Source organism: Salmo trutta, chromosome 23 (genome assembly GCF_901001165.1).
Source record: "Salmo trutta chromosome 23, fSalTru1.1, whole genome shotgun sequence".
NCBI lineage: Eukaryota > Metazoa > Chordata > Actinopteri > Salmoniformes > Salmonidae > Salmo > Salmo trutta.
In genome coordinates this window covers 47,333,758-47,352,035 of record NC_042979.1, presented here as the reverse complement: position 1 = coordinate 47,352,035, position 18,278 = coordinate 47,333,758, and the positions used below count along the sequence as shown (strand labels likewise).

General features: G+C 45.5%; 1 protein-coding gene across 1 annotated transcript in view; it reads right to left on the bottom strand.

The window, feature by feature from the left end:
* LOC115160163 (methyl-CpG-binding domain protein 2) overlaps positions 1 to 18,278 on the bottom strand; it is a 104,076-nt gene that overhangs the window by 48,901 nt on the left and 36,897 nt on the right. Inside the window, exon 2 of the mRNA XM_029710538.1 lies at positions 17,945 to 18,104. Within this exon, the coding sequence (XP_029566398.1) occupies positions 17,945 to 18,104 (160 nt within the window). The remainder of the gene's footprint in view (positions 1 to 17,944; positions 18,105 to 18,278) is intronic.

The following is an 18,278-nucleotide window of genomic DNA, read 5'->3' as shown; positions in this document are numbered from 1 at the left end:
CCAGTAGACCACCTCTATGTATACACACCCAGTAGACCACCTCTATATATACACGCAGTAGACCACCTCTATATATACACCCAGTAGACCACCTCTATGTATACACCCAGTAGACCACCTCTATGTATACACCCAGTAGACCACCTCTATATATACACCCAGTAGACCACCTCTATATATACACGCAGTAGACCACCTCTATATATACACGCAGTAGACCACCTCTATATATACACACCCAGTAGACCACCTCTATGTATACACCCAGTAGACCACCTCTATATATACACCCAGTAGACCACCTCTATATATACACCCAGTAGACCACCTCTATATATACACCCAGTAGACCACCTCTATATATACACCCAGTAGACCACCTCTATGTATATATATATATATATACACACATACACAACACCCAAACTACTAACACCAACCCTACTCTCAGTTCCCATGTTAACACCCCCCCAAGTCCACCCTAACCTCTACGTTTCCATGAAGACCTCAAGGTAAAACAGAGCCTTGAGGACCATGCTGTAATGACATAGAGCTGTTGTTTGGCAGTATAACGCAGGAATGCCTTAGTGTTTTTCCTTCCAGATTCTATCTGCCCTTCAACCTGACATGAACTTCTAGAAGTTACAGAGATTCAGGTAGACAGCAATACAACTTTAACATCCATTAGTTACAGCGACAATACAACTTTAATGTCCATTAGTTACAGCGACAATACAACTTTAACGTCCATTAGTTACAGCAACAATACAACTTTAACGTCCATTAGTTACAGCAACAATACAATACAACTTTAACATCCATTAGTTACAGCAACAATACAACTTTAATGTCCATTAGTTACAGCGACAATACAACTTTAACGTCCATTAGTTACAGCAACAATACAACTTTAACGTCCATTAGTTACAGCGACAATACAATACAACTTTAACGTCCATTAGTTACAGCAACAATACAACTTTAACATCCATTAGTTACAGCAACAATACAACTTTAACATCCATTAGTTACAGCAACAATACAACTTTAATGTCCATTAGTTACAGCGACAATACAACTTTAACGTCCATTAGTTACAGCAACAATACAATACAACTTTAATGTCCATTAGTTACAGTGACAATACAACTTTAACGTCCATTAGTTACAGCAACAATACAACTTTAACATCCATTAGTTACAGCAACAATACAACTTTAATGTCCATTAGTTACAGCAACAATACAACTTTAACGTCCATTAGTTACAGCAACAATACAACTTTAATGTCCATTAGTTACAGCGACAATACAATACAACTTTAACATCCATTAGTTACAGCGACAATACAATACAACTTTAACATCCATTAGTTACAGCGACAATACAATACAACTTTAACGTCCATTAGTTACAGCGACAATACAACTTTAACATCCATTAGTTACAGCAACAATACAACTTTAACGTCCATTAGTTACAGCGACAATACAACTTTAACATCCATTAGTTACAGCAACAATACAACTTTAACATCCATTAGTTACAGCAACAATACAACTTCAACATCCATTAGTTACAGCGACAATACAACTTTAACGTCCATTAGTTACAGCGACAATACAATACAACTTTAACGTCCATTAGTTACAGCAACAATACAACTTTAACATCCATTAGTTACAGCAACAATACAACTTTAACGTCCATTAGTTACAGCCGGCAATTGTCTTGTGACAGAACAAAGACAGCGGTTTCATTTTGTTGTTCCATCTTCTGACTCAACTCTCAGGTCTGAGGTTTGGTCTTGTTTCCGTGGACAACCGCTCATAAACCTAACCTCTGTACCAAAAAAGTGGCTTTGGGAAAGTACACAGGCAGTGAGGGTCTGCCAATTCAGCTTGATGACACACACCTCAAAGAATGTTCTAGTGGCTGAATGTCCTCAAAGGAATGACGGAGAGAGAGAGAGAGAGAGGAGACGCCCACACAGCCCCCGTTCCTCCTAGACCAGTCTACTGGGTCGTTTTCATTAGGGCACACCGTAGCAAAACCTTTTCATGGAAATCAGAGTTTTGTCATTGGCTCAAGTTCAGATAGTCTCTCTCTGTATGGACCCAGTTTCCTTCCGTTTCGTGTCAAGTGAATACCACCCTGGTCCTTCCTCTGTCTGACACTCTGACAGAGAGTGTGTACAGGTCGATAGAGAGTGTGTTGATAGAGAGTGTGTACAGGTCTATAGAGAGTGTGTACAGGTCTATAGAGAGTGTGTTGATAGAGAGTGTGTACAGGTCTATAGAGAGTGTGTACAGGTCAATAGAGAGTGTGTACAGGTTGATAGAGAGTGTGTACAGGTCTATAGAGAGTGTGTACAGGTCGATAGAGAGTGTGTACAGGTCGATAGAGAGTGTGTACAGGTCTATAGAGAGTGTGTTGATAGAGAGTGTGTACAGGTCTATAGAGAGTGTGTACAGGTCAATAGAGAGTGTGTACAGGTTGATAGAGAGTGTGTACAGGTCTATAGAGAGTGTGTACAGGTCGATAGAGAGTGTGTACAGGTCGATAGAGAGTGTGTACAGGTCGGTAGAGAGTGTATACAGGTCTATAGAGAGTGTGTTGATAGAGAGTGTGTACAGGTCTATAGAGAGTGTGTTGATAGAGAGTGTGTACAGGTCGATAGAGAGTGTGTTGATAGAGAGTGTGTACAGGTCTATAGAGAGTGTGTACAGGTTGATAGAGAGTGTGTACAGGTCTATAGAGAGTGTGTACAGGTCTATAGAGAGTGTGTTGATAGAGAGTGTGTACAGGTCGATAGAGAGTGTGTACAGGTCGATAGAGAGTGTGTACAGGTTGATAGAGAGTGTGTACAGGTCTATAGAGAGTGTGTCGATAGAGAGTGTGTACAGGTCGATAGAGAGTGTGTCGATAGAGAGTGTGTACAGGTTGATAGAGAGTGTGTACAGGTCTATAGAGAGTGTGTTGATAGAGAGTGTGTACAGGTCGATAGAGAGTGTGTACAGGTCTATAGAGAGTGTGTGCAGGTCTATAGAGAGTGTGTACAGGTCTATAGAGAGTGTGTACAGGTCGATAGAGAGTGTGTACAGGTCGATAGAGAGTGTGTACAGGTCGATAGAGAGTGTGTACAGGTCGGTAGAGAGTGTGTACAGGTCTATAGAGAGTGTGTACAGGTCGGTAGAGAGTGCGTACAGGTCTATAGAGAGTGTGTACAGGTCGATAGAGAGTGTGTACAGGTCTATAGAGAGTGTGTACAGGTCGATAGAGAGTGTGTACAGGTCGATAGAGAGTGTGTACAGGTCGGTAGAGAGTGTGTACAGGTCTATAGAGAGTGTGTACAGGTCGGTAGAGAGTGCGTACAGGTCTATAGAGAGTGTGTACAGGTCGATAGAGAGTGTGTACAGGTCTATAGAGAGTGTGTACAGGTCTATAGAGAGTGTGTTGATAGAGAGTGTGTACAGGTCTATAGAGAGTGTGTACAGGTCGATAGAGAGTGTGTACAGGTCTATAGAGAGTGTGTACAGGTTGATAGAGAGTGTGTACAGGTCTATAGAGAGTGTGTACAGGTCGATAGAGAGTGTGTACAGGTCGATAGAGAGTGTGTACAGGTCGGTAGAGAGTGTATACAGGTCTATAGAGAGTGTGTTGATAGAGAGTGTGTACAGGTCTATAGAGAGTGTGTTGATAGAGAGTGTGTACAGGTCTATAGAGAGTGTGTACAGGTCGATAGAGAGTGTGTTGATAGAGAGTGTGTACAGGTCTATAGAGAGTGTGTACAGGTTGATAGAGAGTGTGTACAGGTCGATAGAGAGTGTGTACAGGTCTATAGAGAGTGTGTACAGGTCTATAGAGAGTGTGTACAGGTCGATAGAGAGTGTGTACAGGTCGGTAGAGAGTGTTTACAGGTCGATAGAGAGTGTGTACAGGTCTATAGAGAGTGTGTACAGGTCGATAGAGAGTGTGTACAGGTCGATAGAGAGTGTGTACAGGTCTATAGAGAGTGTGTACAGGTCGATAGAGAGTGTGTACAGGTCGATAGAGAGTGTGTACAGGTCTATAGAGAGTGTGTACAGGTCTATAGAGAGTGTGTACAGGTCTATAGAGAGTGTGTACAGGTCTATAGAGAGTGTGTACAGGTCTATAGAGAGTGTGTACAGGTCTATAGAGAGTATGTACAGGTTGATAGAGAGTGTGTACAGGTCTATAGAGAGTGTGTACAGGTTGATAGAGAGTGTGTACAGGTCGATAGAGAGTGTGTACAGGTCGATAGAGAGTGTGTACAGGTCTATAGAGAGTGTGTACAGGTCTATAGAGAGTGTGTACAGGTTGATAGAGAGTGTGTACAGGTCGATAGAGAGTGTGTACAGGTCGATAGAGAGTCTCGGTTGGAACTGTTGCATTTTTTAAATGTTTTATTCTGAACTGGAATAAACTGATTGATCACATCACACAGATGTAGCCCAGAAAACAGTCCTAATGAGAGGTGTGTGGCTGGCTGAAGTTTTCAACGTGGGCTCAGGCAGTGTAACACTGAGGTCATGCTCAGCATTGACACTGTTTCAGTACTAGAGCACCTTGTCTTGCAAAAAAGTATGTGGTACCAAACTGGATCAGAACATCTACTGCTTTCTCAGTCAGGCAGGAGACCACTTCCTGTTCCTGTTGCAGATGAACAACCCAGAACTGTGTGAGAGTGTTTGTCTCAAAAAAAGCATCTTGTTCAATCAGTTTATTCCAGTTAAGAATAGCAATTATTACTTGTAACAGCAATGGTTCCAACCTAGACTTGTTTTCAACAATTTCTATAGTAAAATGTACAGTAGGCCTGATATTTATCTCTGTGAGCTGTGGCAGGCAACCTGCATGTTAAGAAACACAGTTCTGAAGGGTATTTATCTCTGTGAGCTGTGGCAGGCAGCCTGCATGTTAAGAAACCCAGTTCTGAAGGGTATTTATCTCTGTGAGCTGTGGCAGGCAGCCTGCATGTTAAGAAACACAGCGCACCAGTGACCAGTTCTCGATACAGAAGCTCCGTGGCGCCAAACACAATTCACTTGAATCCCCTCAGAGTGCTCCTGCGTGACAAACTGCAAGAAAAGGTACGTTAGCTTGTTTGTTTGACTACCGTTAGCTAGCCAGCTAGTTAACTACATAAGTTAGCTATAACCTAAAAACCTCTACTAACGTCATTTACATCTATAATATTACTGACACAATTGTAACGGCAATTACCTAGCCAATATCCACAAGTATGTTGATGATAAGACACATTGGTTAACTAACGTTTGTAGTCATGAAAGTTAGCTAGCTAGTTAGTTTGGAACTGTATCAAGTGCAAGCAAGACAGATACATCTTCGAATTTAGATTTTTTTTTTCTTTTTTCTCCAGATGAGTTTATTGAAATATTTCCAGCCACTGTGGCGAAAGAGAAAAGGGGAACAGGGACGAGAGTGGCAGGTAACGATAACGTAGCTAGCTAACGTCAAATAAGCTTGAATTCAATGAAAACTTTCTTTAGTTAGCTAACTCTTTAAAACGCTTAAGGTGTCGTTTTTAATAACAAGTGCATGGCTTACTTTACTAGACAGAGAAGAGGCAGAATCCTGGGAGAGGGGTAGGGATGCATGAGGGACAGACTGGTACAGGAGAGGAGAGAGAAGAGGCAGAATCCTGGGAGAGGGGTAGGGATGCATGAGGGACAGAATGGAACAGGAGAGGAGAGAGGAGAGCAGAGTGGAACAGAGAGGAGGGAGAAGAGCAGAGTGGAACAGAGAGGACAGAGAAGAGCAGAGTGGAACAGAGAGGAGAGCAGAGTGGAACAGAGAGGACAGAGAAGAGCAGAGTGGAACAGAGAGGAGAGCAGAGTGGAACAGAGAGGAGAGCAGAGTGGAACAGAGAGGACAGAGGAGAGCAGAGTGGAACAGAGAGGAGAGCAGAGTGGAACAGAGAGGAGAGCAGAGTGGAACAGAGAGGAGAGAGGAGAGCAGAGTGGAACAGAGAGGAGAGCAGAGTGGAACAGAGAGGACAGAGAAGAGCAGAGTGGAACAGAGAGGAGAGCAGAGTGGAACAGAGAGGACAGAGAGGAGAGCAGAGTGGAACAGAGGAAAGGAGAGCAGAGTGGAACAGAGAGGAGAGCAGAGTGGAACAGAGAGGAGAGCAGAGTGGAACAGAGAGGAGAGAGAAGAGCAGAGTGGAACAGAGGAGAGGAGAGCAGAGTGGAACAGAGAGGAGAGCAGAGTGGAACAGAGAGCAGAGTGGAACAGAGAGGAGAGCAGAGTGGAACAGAGAGGAGAGGAGAGCAGAGTGGAACAGAGAGGAGAGCAGAGTGGAACAGAGAGGAGAGCAGAGTGGAACAGAGAGGAGAGCAGAGTGGAACAGAGAGGAGAGAGGAGAGCAGAGTGGAACAGAGAGGAGAGCAGAGTGGAACAGAGAGGAGAGCAGAGTGGAACAGAGAGGAGAGCAGAGTGGAACAGAGAGGAGAGAGGAACAGAGGAGAGGAGAGCAGAGTGGAACAGAGAGGAGAGCAGAGTGGAACAGAGAGGAGAGCAGAGTGGAACAGAGAGGAGAGAGAAGAGCAGAGTGGAACAGAGAGGAGAGAGAAGAGCAGAGTGGAACAGAGGAGAGGAGAGAGCCAGGAGGGGAGATGGAAGGAGAAAAGGAGAGAGGAGAGCAGAGTGGAACAGAGAGGAGAGCAGAGTGTAACAGAGAGGAGAGCAGAGTGGAACAGAGAGGAGGGAGGAATAAGGCCAAGTGTAAACCACCAGTAATCTATCTAAAGTGGCTTTATATTGACAGACTGAAGCCCTGGCTGTATAATACACCACATAGTTAGTCACATTGCCTTTCATTAGGCTAAGGGCAAAAAATATTTGTGCATATTTAGTCTGTACTAGTCTACAGAATTAAGTGTTTATTTCTTAGCCAACTCCACCAGGACCTCGATGACCCAATGGGTCTGGGACCATTCAACATCGAGAAGAGGAGGAGGGGTTGAGGAGGAGAGGTAGAGACGGAGGAAGAGGAGGAGGAGGAAGAGGAGGAGGTAGAGGAGGAAGAGGAGGAGGAGGAAGTGGAGGAGGTAGAGGAGGAGGAGGAAGAGGAGGAGGTAGAGAAGGAAGAGGTAGAGGACAAGTTAGAGGAGGAGGTAGGGAAAGAAGAGGTAGAGGTAGAGGAGGTAGAAGGGGAGAAGGTTGAGGAGGAAGAGGAGTAGGAGTAGGAGAGGCCAGGTGGAGAAGACCAAGGCCAGGGAGCAGATCTGGGCTCGGTTCAAAGAAGAGGAAAACGTTTGTTTTCAAATGCTGTGATGAAACCAATGTTACATCACGTGTGTTGGATAAACTGAAACAAACAGCTATTAATCACTTATTTTCTGTTTAGTGCTGTTATTAGGTCATGGATCCATGTCTTGTTGGCCTCCAGTACAGTCTAGACCGGAGGTTACAACACCTGGAGATTCTGGGGGCCTCCAATACAGTCTAGACCGGAGGTTACAACACCTGGAGATTCTGGGGGCCTCCAGTACAGTCTAGAGCGGAGGTTACAACACCTGGAGATTCTGGGGGCTTCCAGTACAGTCTAGAGCGGAGGTTACAACACCTGGAGACTCTGGGGGCCTCCAGTACATTCAAGAGCGGAGGTTACGACACCTGGAGATTCTGGGGGCCTCCAGTACAGTCTAGAGCGGAGGTTACGACACCTGGAGATTCTGGGGGCCTCCAGTACAGTCTAGAGCAGAGGTTACAACACCTGGAGATTCTGGGGGCCTCCAGTGTGTTGGGACAGTACAGCTAGTAGACACCACACTAAACCACAGTACAGCAAGTAGACACCACACTAAACCACAGTACAGCTAGTAGACACCACACTAAACCACAGTACAGCTAGTAGACACCACACTAAACCACAGAACAGCTAGTAGACACCACACTAAACCACAGTACAGCCAGTAGACACCACACTAAACCACAGTACAGCTAGTAGACACCACAAAACCACAGTACAGCCAGTAAGACACCACACTAACCACACAGTACAGCTAGTAGACACCACACTAACCACAGTACAGCTAGTAGACACACCACACTGAACCAGAGTACAGCTAGTAGACACCCACTAAACCACCGTACAGCCAGTAGACACCACACTAAACCACGTACAGCTAGTAGACCACACACTAAACCACAGTACAGCTGTAGACACCACACTAAACCACAGTACAGCCAGTAGACACCACACTAAACCACAGTACAGCCAACAGTCCAGTAGACAAACTAAACCACAGTACAGCTAGTAGACACCACACTAAACCACAGTACCGCTAGTAGACACCACACACTAAACCACAGTACAGCCAGTAGACACCACACTAAACCACAGTACAGCTAGTAGACACCACACTAAACCACAGTACAGCTAGTAGACACCAACACTAAACCACAGTACAGCTAGTAGACACCACACTAAACACAGTACAGCTAGTAGACACCACACTAACCACAGTACATAGGCCATAGACCCACACTAAACCACAGTTACAGCTAGTAGACACCACACTAAACCACAGTACAGCTAGTAGACACCACACATAAACCACAGTACAGCTAGTAGACACCACACTAAACCACAGTACAGCTAGTAGACAACCACACTAAACCACAGTACAGCTAGTAGACACCACACTAACCACAGTACAGCTAGTAGACACCACACTAACCACAGTACAGCTAGTAGACCACCACACTAAACCACAGTACAGCTAGTAGACACCACTAAACCACAGTACAGCTAGTAGACACCACACTAAACCACCACCGACAGCCAGTAGACACACACTAAACCCACAGTACAGCTAGTAGACACCACACTAAACCACAGTACAGCTAGTAGACACCACACTAAACCACAGTACAGCTAGTAGACACCACACTAAACCACAGTACAGCTAGTAGACACCACACTAAACCACAGTACAGCTAGTAGACACCACACTAAACCACAGTACAGCTAGTAGACACCCACACTAACCACAGTACAGCTAGTAGACACCACACTAAACCACAGTACAGCTAGTAGACACCACACTAAACCACAGTACAGCTAGTAGACACCACACTAAACCACAGTACAGCTAGTAGACACCACACTAAACCACAGTACAGCTAGTAGACACCACACTAAACCACAGTACAGCCAGTAGACACCACACTAAACCACAGTACAAGCTAGTAGACACCACACTAAACCACAGTACAGCTGAGTAGACACCACACTAAACCACAGTACAGCTAGTCGACACCACACTAAACCACAGTACAGCTAGTAGACACCACACTAAACCACAGTACGAGCCAGTACATGCTAGACACCACACTAAACCACAGTACAGCCTAGTAGACACCACACTAAACCACAGTACAGCTAGTAGACACCACACTAAACCACAGTACAGCCAGTAGACACCACACTAAACCACAGTACAGCTAGTAGACACCACACTAAACCACAGTACAGCTAGTAGACACCACACTAAACCACAGTACAGCTAGTAGACACCACACTAAACCACAGAACAGCTAGTAGACACCACACTAAACCACAGTACAGCCAGTAGACACCACACACTAAACCACAGTACAAGCTAGTAGACACCACACTAAACCACAGTACAGCTAGTAGACACCACACTAAACCACAGTACAGCTAGAAGACACCACACTAAACCACAGTACAGCTAGTAGACACCACACTAAACCACAGTACAGCTAGTAGACACCACACATAACCACAGTACAGCTAGTAGACACCACACTAAACCACAGTACAGCTAGTAGACACCACACTAAAGCACAGTACAGCCAGTAGGGACACCACACTAAACCACAGTACAGCTAGTAGACACCACACTAAACCACAGTACCGCCTAGTAGACACCAACACTAACACAGTACAGCAGTAGACACCACACTAAACCACAGTTACAGCTAGTAGACACCACAGCTAAACAACAGTACAGCTAGTAGACACCACACTAAACCACAGTACAGCTAGTAGACACCACACTAAACCACAGTACAGCCAGTAGACACCACACTAAACCACAGTACAGCAGTAGACACCACACTATACCACAGTACAGCTAGTAGACACCACACTAAACCACAGTACAGCTAGTAGACACCACACTAAAACCCAGTACAGCTAGTAGACACCACACTAAACCACAGTACAGCCAGCTAGTAGACACCACACTACAACCACGTACAGCTATAGACACCACACTAAACCACCTCAGCCAGTAGCCCACACTAAACCACAGTACAGCTAGTAGACACCACACTAAACCCACAGTACATCCTAGTAGGACACCACACTAAACCACAGTACAGCTAGTAGACACCACACTAAACCACAGTACAGCTAGTAGACACCACACTAAACCACAGTACAGCTAGTAGACACCACACTAAACCACAGTACAGCTAGTAGACACCACACTAAACACAGTACAGCTAGTAGACACCACACTAAACACAGTACAGCTAGTAGACACCACACTAAACCACAGTACAGCTAGTAGACACCACACTAAACCACAGTACAGCTAGTAGACACCACACTAAACCACAGTACAGCTAGAACCCACACTAAACCACAGTACAGCTAGTAGACACCACACTAAACCACAGTACAGCTAGTAGACACCACACTAAACCACAGTACAGCTAGTAGACACCACACTAAACCACAGTACAGCTAGTAGACACCACACTAAACCACAGTACAGCTAGTAGACACCACACTAAACCACAGTACAGCTAGTAGACACCACACTAAACCACAGTACAGCTAGTAGACACCACACTAAACCACAGTACAGCTAGTAGACACCACACTAAACCACAGTACAGCTAGTAGACACCACACTAAACCACAGTACAGCTAGTAGACACCACACTAAACCACAGTACAGCTAGTAGACACCACACTAAACCACAGTACAGCAAGTAGACACCACACTAAACCATAGTACAGCTAGTAGACACCACACTAAACTACAGTACAGCTAGTAGACACCACACTAAACCACAGTACAGCCAGTAGACACCACACTAAACCACAGTACAGCTAGTAGACACCACACTAACCCACAGTACAGCCAGTAGACACCACACTAAACCACAGTACAGCTAGTAGACACCAACTAAACCACAGTACAGCTAGTAGACACCACACTAAACCACAGTACAAGCTAGTAGACACCACACTAAACCACAGAACAGCTAGTAGACACCACAACTAAACCACAGTACAGCCGTAGACACCACACAAACCACAGTACAGCTAGTAGACACCACCACTAAACCACAGTACAGCTAGTAGACACCACACTAAACCACAGTACAGCTAGTAGACACCACACTAAACCACAGTACAGCTAGTAGACACCCCACACTAAACCACAGTAAGCTAGTAGACCACACTAACCACAGTACAGCTAGTAGACACCACACTAAACCACAGTACAGCTAGTAGACACCACACTAAACCACAGTACAGCTAGTAGACACCACACTAAAGCACAGTACAGCCAGTAGACACCACACTAAACCACAGTACAGCTAGTAGACACCACACTAAACCCCAGTACAGCCAGTAGACACCACACTAAACACAGTACAGCTAGTAGACACCACACTAAACACAGTACAGCTAGTAGACACCACACTAAACCACAGTACAGCTAGTAGACACCACACTAAACCACAGTACAGCTAGTAGACACCACACTAAACCACAGTACAGCTAGTAGACACCACACTAAACCACAGTACAGCTAGTAGACACCACACTAAACCACAGTACAGCTAGTAGACACCCACCAACCACAGTACAGCTAGTAGACACCACACTAAACCACAGTACAGCTAGTAGACACCACACTAAACCACAGTACAGCTAGTAGACACCACACTAAACCACAGTACAGCCAGCTAGTAGACACCACACTAAACCACAGTACAGCTAGTAGACACCACACTAAACCACCGTACAGCCAGTAGACACCACACTAAAACCACAGTACAGCTAGTAGACACCACCACTAAACCACAGTACAGCTAGTAGACCCACAATAAACCACAGTACAGCTAGTAGACACCACACTAAACCACAGTACAGCTAGTAGACACCACACTAAACCACAGTACAGCTAGTAGACACCACACTAAACCACAGTACAGCTAGTAGACACCACACTAAACCACAGTACAGCTAGTAGACACCACACTAAACCACAGTTCAGCCAGTAGACACCACACTAAACCACAGTACAGCTAGTAGACACCACACTAAACCACAGTACAGCTAGTAGACACCACACTAAACCACAGTACAGCTAGTAGACACCACACTAAACCACAGTAGAGCCAGCTAGTAGACACCACACTAAACCACAGTACAGCTAGTAGACACCACACTAAACCACAGTACAGCTAGTAGACACCACACTAAAACCACAGTACAGCTAGTAGGACACCACACTAAACCACAGTACAGCTAGTAGACACCACACTAAACCACAGTACAGCTAGTAGACACCACACTAAACCACCATACAGCCAGTAGACCACCACACTAAACCACATGTACAGCTAGTAGACACCACACTAAACCACAGTACAGCCAGCTAGTAGACACCACACTAAAACCACAGTACAGCTAGTAGACACCACACTAAACCACAGTACAGCTAGTAGACACCACACTAAACCACAGTACAGCCTAGTAGACACCACACTAAACCACAGTACAGCAGTAGACACCACACCTAAACCACAGTACGCTAGTAGACACCACACTAACCACTCAGTACAGCCAGCTAGTAGACACCACACTAAACCACAGTACAGCTAGTAGACACCACACTAAACCCCAGTACAGCCAGTAGACACCACACTAAACCCCAGTACAGCCAGTAGACACCACACTAAACACAGTACAGCTAGTAGACACCACACTAAACCACAGTACAGCTAGTAGACACCACACTAAACCACAGTACAGCTAGTAGACACCACACTAAACCACAGTACAGCTAGTAGACACCACACTAAACCACAGTACAGCCATTAGAGACACCACACTAAACCACAGTACAGCTAGTAGACACACACACTAAACCACAGTACAGCTAGTAGACACCACACTAAACCACAGTACAGCTAGTAGACACCACACTAAACCACAGTACAGCTAGTAGACACCACACTAAACCACAGCAGCCAGCTAGTAGACACCACACTAAACCACAGTCAGCTAGTAGACACCACACTAAACCACCGTACAGCCAGTAGACACCACACTAAACCACGTACAGCTAGTAGACACCACACTAAACCACAGTACAGCTAGTAGACACCACACTAAACCACAGTACAGCTAGTAGACACCACACTAAACCACAGTACAGCTAGTAGACACCACACTAAACCACATGACAGCTAGTAGACACCACACTAAACCACAGTACAGCTAGTAGACACCACACTAAACCACAGTACAGCTAGTAGACACCACACTAAACCACAACAGCTAGTAGACACCACACTAAACCACAGTACAGCCAGTAGACACCACACTAAACCACAGTACAGCTAGTAGACACCACACTAAACCACAGTACAGCTAGTAGACACCACACTAAACCACAGTACAGCTAGTAGACACCACACTAAACCACAGTACAGCTAGTAGACACCACACTAAACCACAGTACAGCTAGTAGACACCACACTAAACCACAGTACAGCCAGCTAGTAGACACCACACTAAACCACAGTACAGCTAGTAGACACCACACTAAACCACCGTACAGCCAGTAGACACCACACTAAACCACAGTACAGCTAGTAGACACCACACTAAACCACAGTACAGCTAGTAGACACCACACTAAACCACATTACAGCTAGTAGACACCACACTAAACCACAGTACAGCTAGTAGACACCACACTAAACCATAGTACAGCTAGTAGACACCACACTAAACCACAGTACAGCCAGTAGACACCACACTAAACCACAGTACAGCTAGTAGACACCACACTAAACCACAGTACAGCCAGCTAGTAGACACCACACTAAACCACAGTACAGCTAGTAGACACCACACTAAACCACAGTACAGCTAGTAGACACCACACTAAACCACAGTACAGCCAGTAGACACCACACTAAACCACAGTACAGCCAGTAGACACCACAATAAACCACAGTACAGCTAGTAGACACCACACTAAACCACAGTACAGCCAGCTAGTAGACACACACTAACCACAGTACAGCTAGTAGACACCACACTAACCACCGTACAGCCAGTAGACACACTAAACCACAGTACAGCTAGTAGACACCACACTAAACCACAGTACAGCTAGTAGACACCACACTAAACCACAGTACAGCTAGTAGACACCACACTAAACCACAGTACAGCTAGTAGACACCACACTAAACCACAGTACAGCCAGCTAGTAGACACCACACTAAACCACAGTACAGCTAGTAGACACCACACTAAACCACCGTACAGCCAGTAGACACCACACTAAAACCACAGTACAGCTAGTAGACACCACACTAAACCACAGTACAGCTAGTAGACACCACACTAAACCACAGTACAGCTAGTAGACACCACACTAAACCACAGTACAGCTAGTAGACACCACACTAAACCACAGTACAGCTATTAGACACCACACTAAACTACAGTACAGCTAGTAGACACCACACTAAACCACAGTACAGCCAGCTAGTAGACACCACACTAAACCACAGTACAGCTAGTAGACACCACACTAAACCCCAGTACAGCCTAAGGTAGACACCACCACTAAACACATGTACAGCTATGTAGGACACCACACTAAACCACAGTACAGCTAGTAGACACCACACTAAACACAGTACAGCTCAGTAGACACCACACTAAACCACAGTACAGCTAGTAGACACCACACTAAACCACAGTACAGCTAGTAGACACCACACTAAACCACAGTACAGCTAGTAGACACCACACTAAACCACAGTACAGCTAGTAGACACCACACTAAACCACAGTACAGTAGTAGACACCACACTAAACCACAGTACAGCTAGTAGACACCACACTAAACCACAGTACAGCCAGCTAGTAGACACCACACTAACCACAGTACAGCTAGTAGACACCACACTAAACCACCGTACAGCCAGTAGACACCACAACTAAACCACAGTACAGCTAGTAGACACCACACTAACCACAGTACAGCTAGTAGACACCACACTAAACCACAGTACAGCTAGTAGACACCACACTAACCACAGGACAGCTAGTAGACACCACACTAAACCACAGTACAGCTAGTAGACACCACACTAAACCACAGTACAGCTAGTAGACACCACACTAAACCACAGTACAGCTAGTAGACACCACACTAAACCACAGTTACAGCCAGTAGACACCACACTAAACCACAGTACAGCTAGTAGACACCACACTAAACCACAGTACAGCTAGTAGACACCACACTAAACCACAGTACAGCTAGTAGACACCACACTAAACCACAGTACAGCCAGCTAGTAGACACCACACTAAACCACAGTACAGCTAGTAGACACCACACTAACCACCGTACAGCCAGTAGACACCACACTAAACCACAGTACAGCTAGTAGACACCACACTAAACCACAGTACAGCTAGTAGACACCACACTAAACCACAGTACAGCTAGTAGACACCACACTAAACCACAGTACAGCTAGTAGACACACACTAAACCACAGTACAGCTAGTAGACACCACACTAAACCACAGTACAGCCAGTAGACACCACACTAAACCACAGTACAGCTAGTAGACACCACACTAAACCACAGTACAGCCAGCTAGTAGACACCACACTAAACCACAGTACAGCTAGTAGACACCACACTAAACCACAGTACAGCCAGTAGACACCACACTAAACCACAGTACAGCCAGTAGACACCACAATAAACCACAGTACAGCTAGTAGACACCACACTAAACCACAGTACAGCCAGCTAGTAGACACCACACTAAACCACAGTACAGCTAGTAGACACCACACTAAACCACCGTACAGCCAGTAGACACCACACTAAACCACAGTACAGCTAGTAGACACCACACTAAACCACAGTACAGCTAGTAGACACCACACTAAACCACAGTACAGCTAGTAGACACCACACTAAACCACAGTACAGCTAGTAGACACCACACTAAACCACAGTACAGCCAGCTAGTAGACACCACACTAAACCACAGTACAGCTAGTAGACACCACACTAAACCACCGTACAGCCAGTAGACACCACACTAAACACAGTACAGCTAGTAGACACCACACTAAACCACAGTACAGCTAGTAGGACACCACACTAAACCACCAGTACAGCTAGTAGACACCACACTAAACCACAGTACAGCTAGTAGACACCACACTAAACCACAGTACAGCTAGTAGACACCACACTAAACCACAGTACAGCTAGTAGACACCACACTAAACCACAGTACAGCTAGTAGACACCACACTAAACCACCGTACAGCCAGTAGACACCACACTAAACCACAGTACAGCTAGTAGACACCACACTAAACCACAGTACAGCTAGTAGACACCACACTAAACCACAGTACAGCTAGTAGACACCACACTAAACCACAGTACAGCTAGTAGACACCACACTAAACCACAGTACACCTAGTAGACACCACACTAAAGCACAGTACAGCCAGTAGACACCACACTAAACCACAGTACAGCTAGTAGACACCACACTAAACCACAGTACAGCCAGTAGACACCACACTAAACACAGTACAGCTAGTAGACACCACACTAAACCACAGTACAGCTAGTAGACACCACACTAAACCACAGTACAGCTAGTAGACACCACACTAAACCACAGTACAGCTAGTAGACACCACACTAAACCACAGTACAGCCAGTAGACACCACACTAAACCACAGTACAGCTAGTAGACACCACACTAAACCACAGTACAGCTAGTAGACACCACACTAAACCACAGTACAGCCAGCTAGTAGACACCACACTAAACCACAGTACAGCCAGTAGACACCACACTAAACCACAGTACAGCTAGTAGACACCACACTAAACCACAGTACAGCCAGTAGACACCACACTAAACCACAGTACAGCTAGTAGACACCACACTAAACCACAGTACAGCCAGTAGACACCACACTAAACCACAGTAGAGCCAGTAGACACCACACTAAACCACAGTACAGCTAGTAGACACCACACTAAACCACAGTACAGCCAGTAGACACCACACTAAACCACAGTACAGCCAGTAGACACCACACTAAACCACAGTACAGCCAGTAGACACCACACTAAACCACAGTACAGCTAGTAGACAGGGCAGGTAAGAGGAGAGAACAGTCAGCTACTGTGCTGCATGGAGTGGAAAAACCCACAGGCAATCATATCCCATTTCTCCTGAAGGGTACACTCATTGACCATTTCCCACAAATCTAAAAGCGTTGGATTGGCAGAGGCATGGGCTAGAGAGGGCGTTCCCACTATATTACTTTTACCAGTCACTTCCTGTCCAAGGGAAGTGAACAAGTGCACACTTTGGGAGAAAGGAGATAATTGAGAAGGAATGAGTGAGTGAAGAAAAATATTGAATTACACAGACTAGACATGAAAACCACTGCTAGCAAAGGGCTGAGTGGTCTCAATAGGACTCCCAACTCAAATGTTCACTAAACGTTTAAAAATTAAAAATAGGAGGCCGTTGGGAGAGCGGAGAGAAGGGCATTTGAAGGACCCTGACGTGTAGCCTAAGCTAACCTGTACCTTGTTGATGGTGAGGTTCTCATTCCGTAGCCTCTGTTTGTTCTTCTGCATCTTGCCGGGCATCATCTTGCCCGTTCGGAAGTCGAAACATCCCAAGTCCACCGCGTTGCCGAGGTAACGGGACAGCTGGGGTTTGCTCCGGAATTTCTTCCCTTTGGGACTGAGGGTGGAGAGGGAAGACAAACAACAATAACAACAGTGTTAGATGACAAACAGGTCTGATAGGTGTCCTGTACCTAGAGTTGAGGTCCAAAAGCATCAATCGTTCAAGAGAGGAACGTTTTACAGAGACCAGGGAAATGTAGCTCATGTATTTCACAATGTGTACTATCTT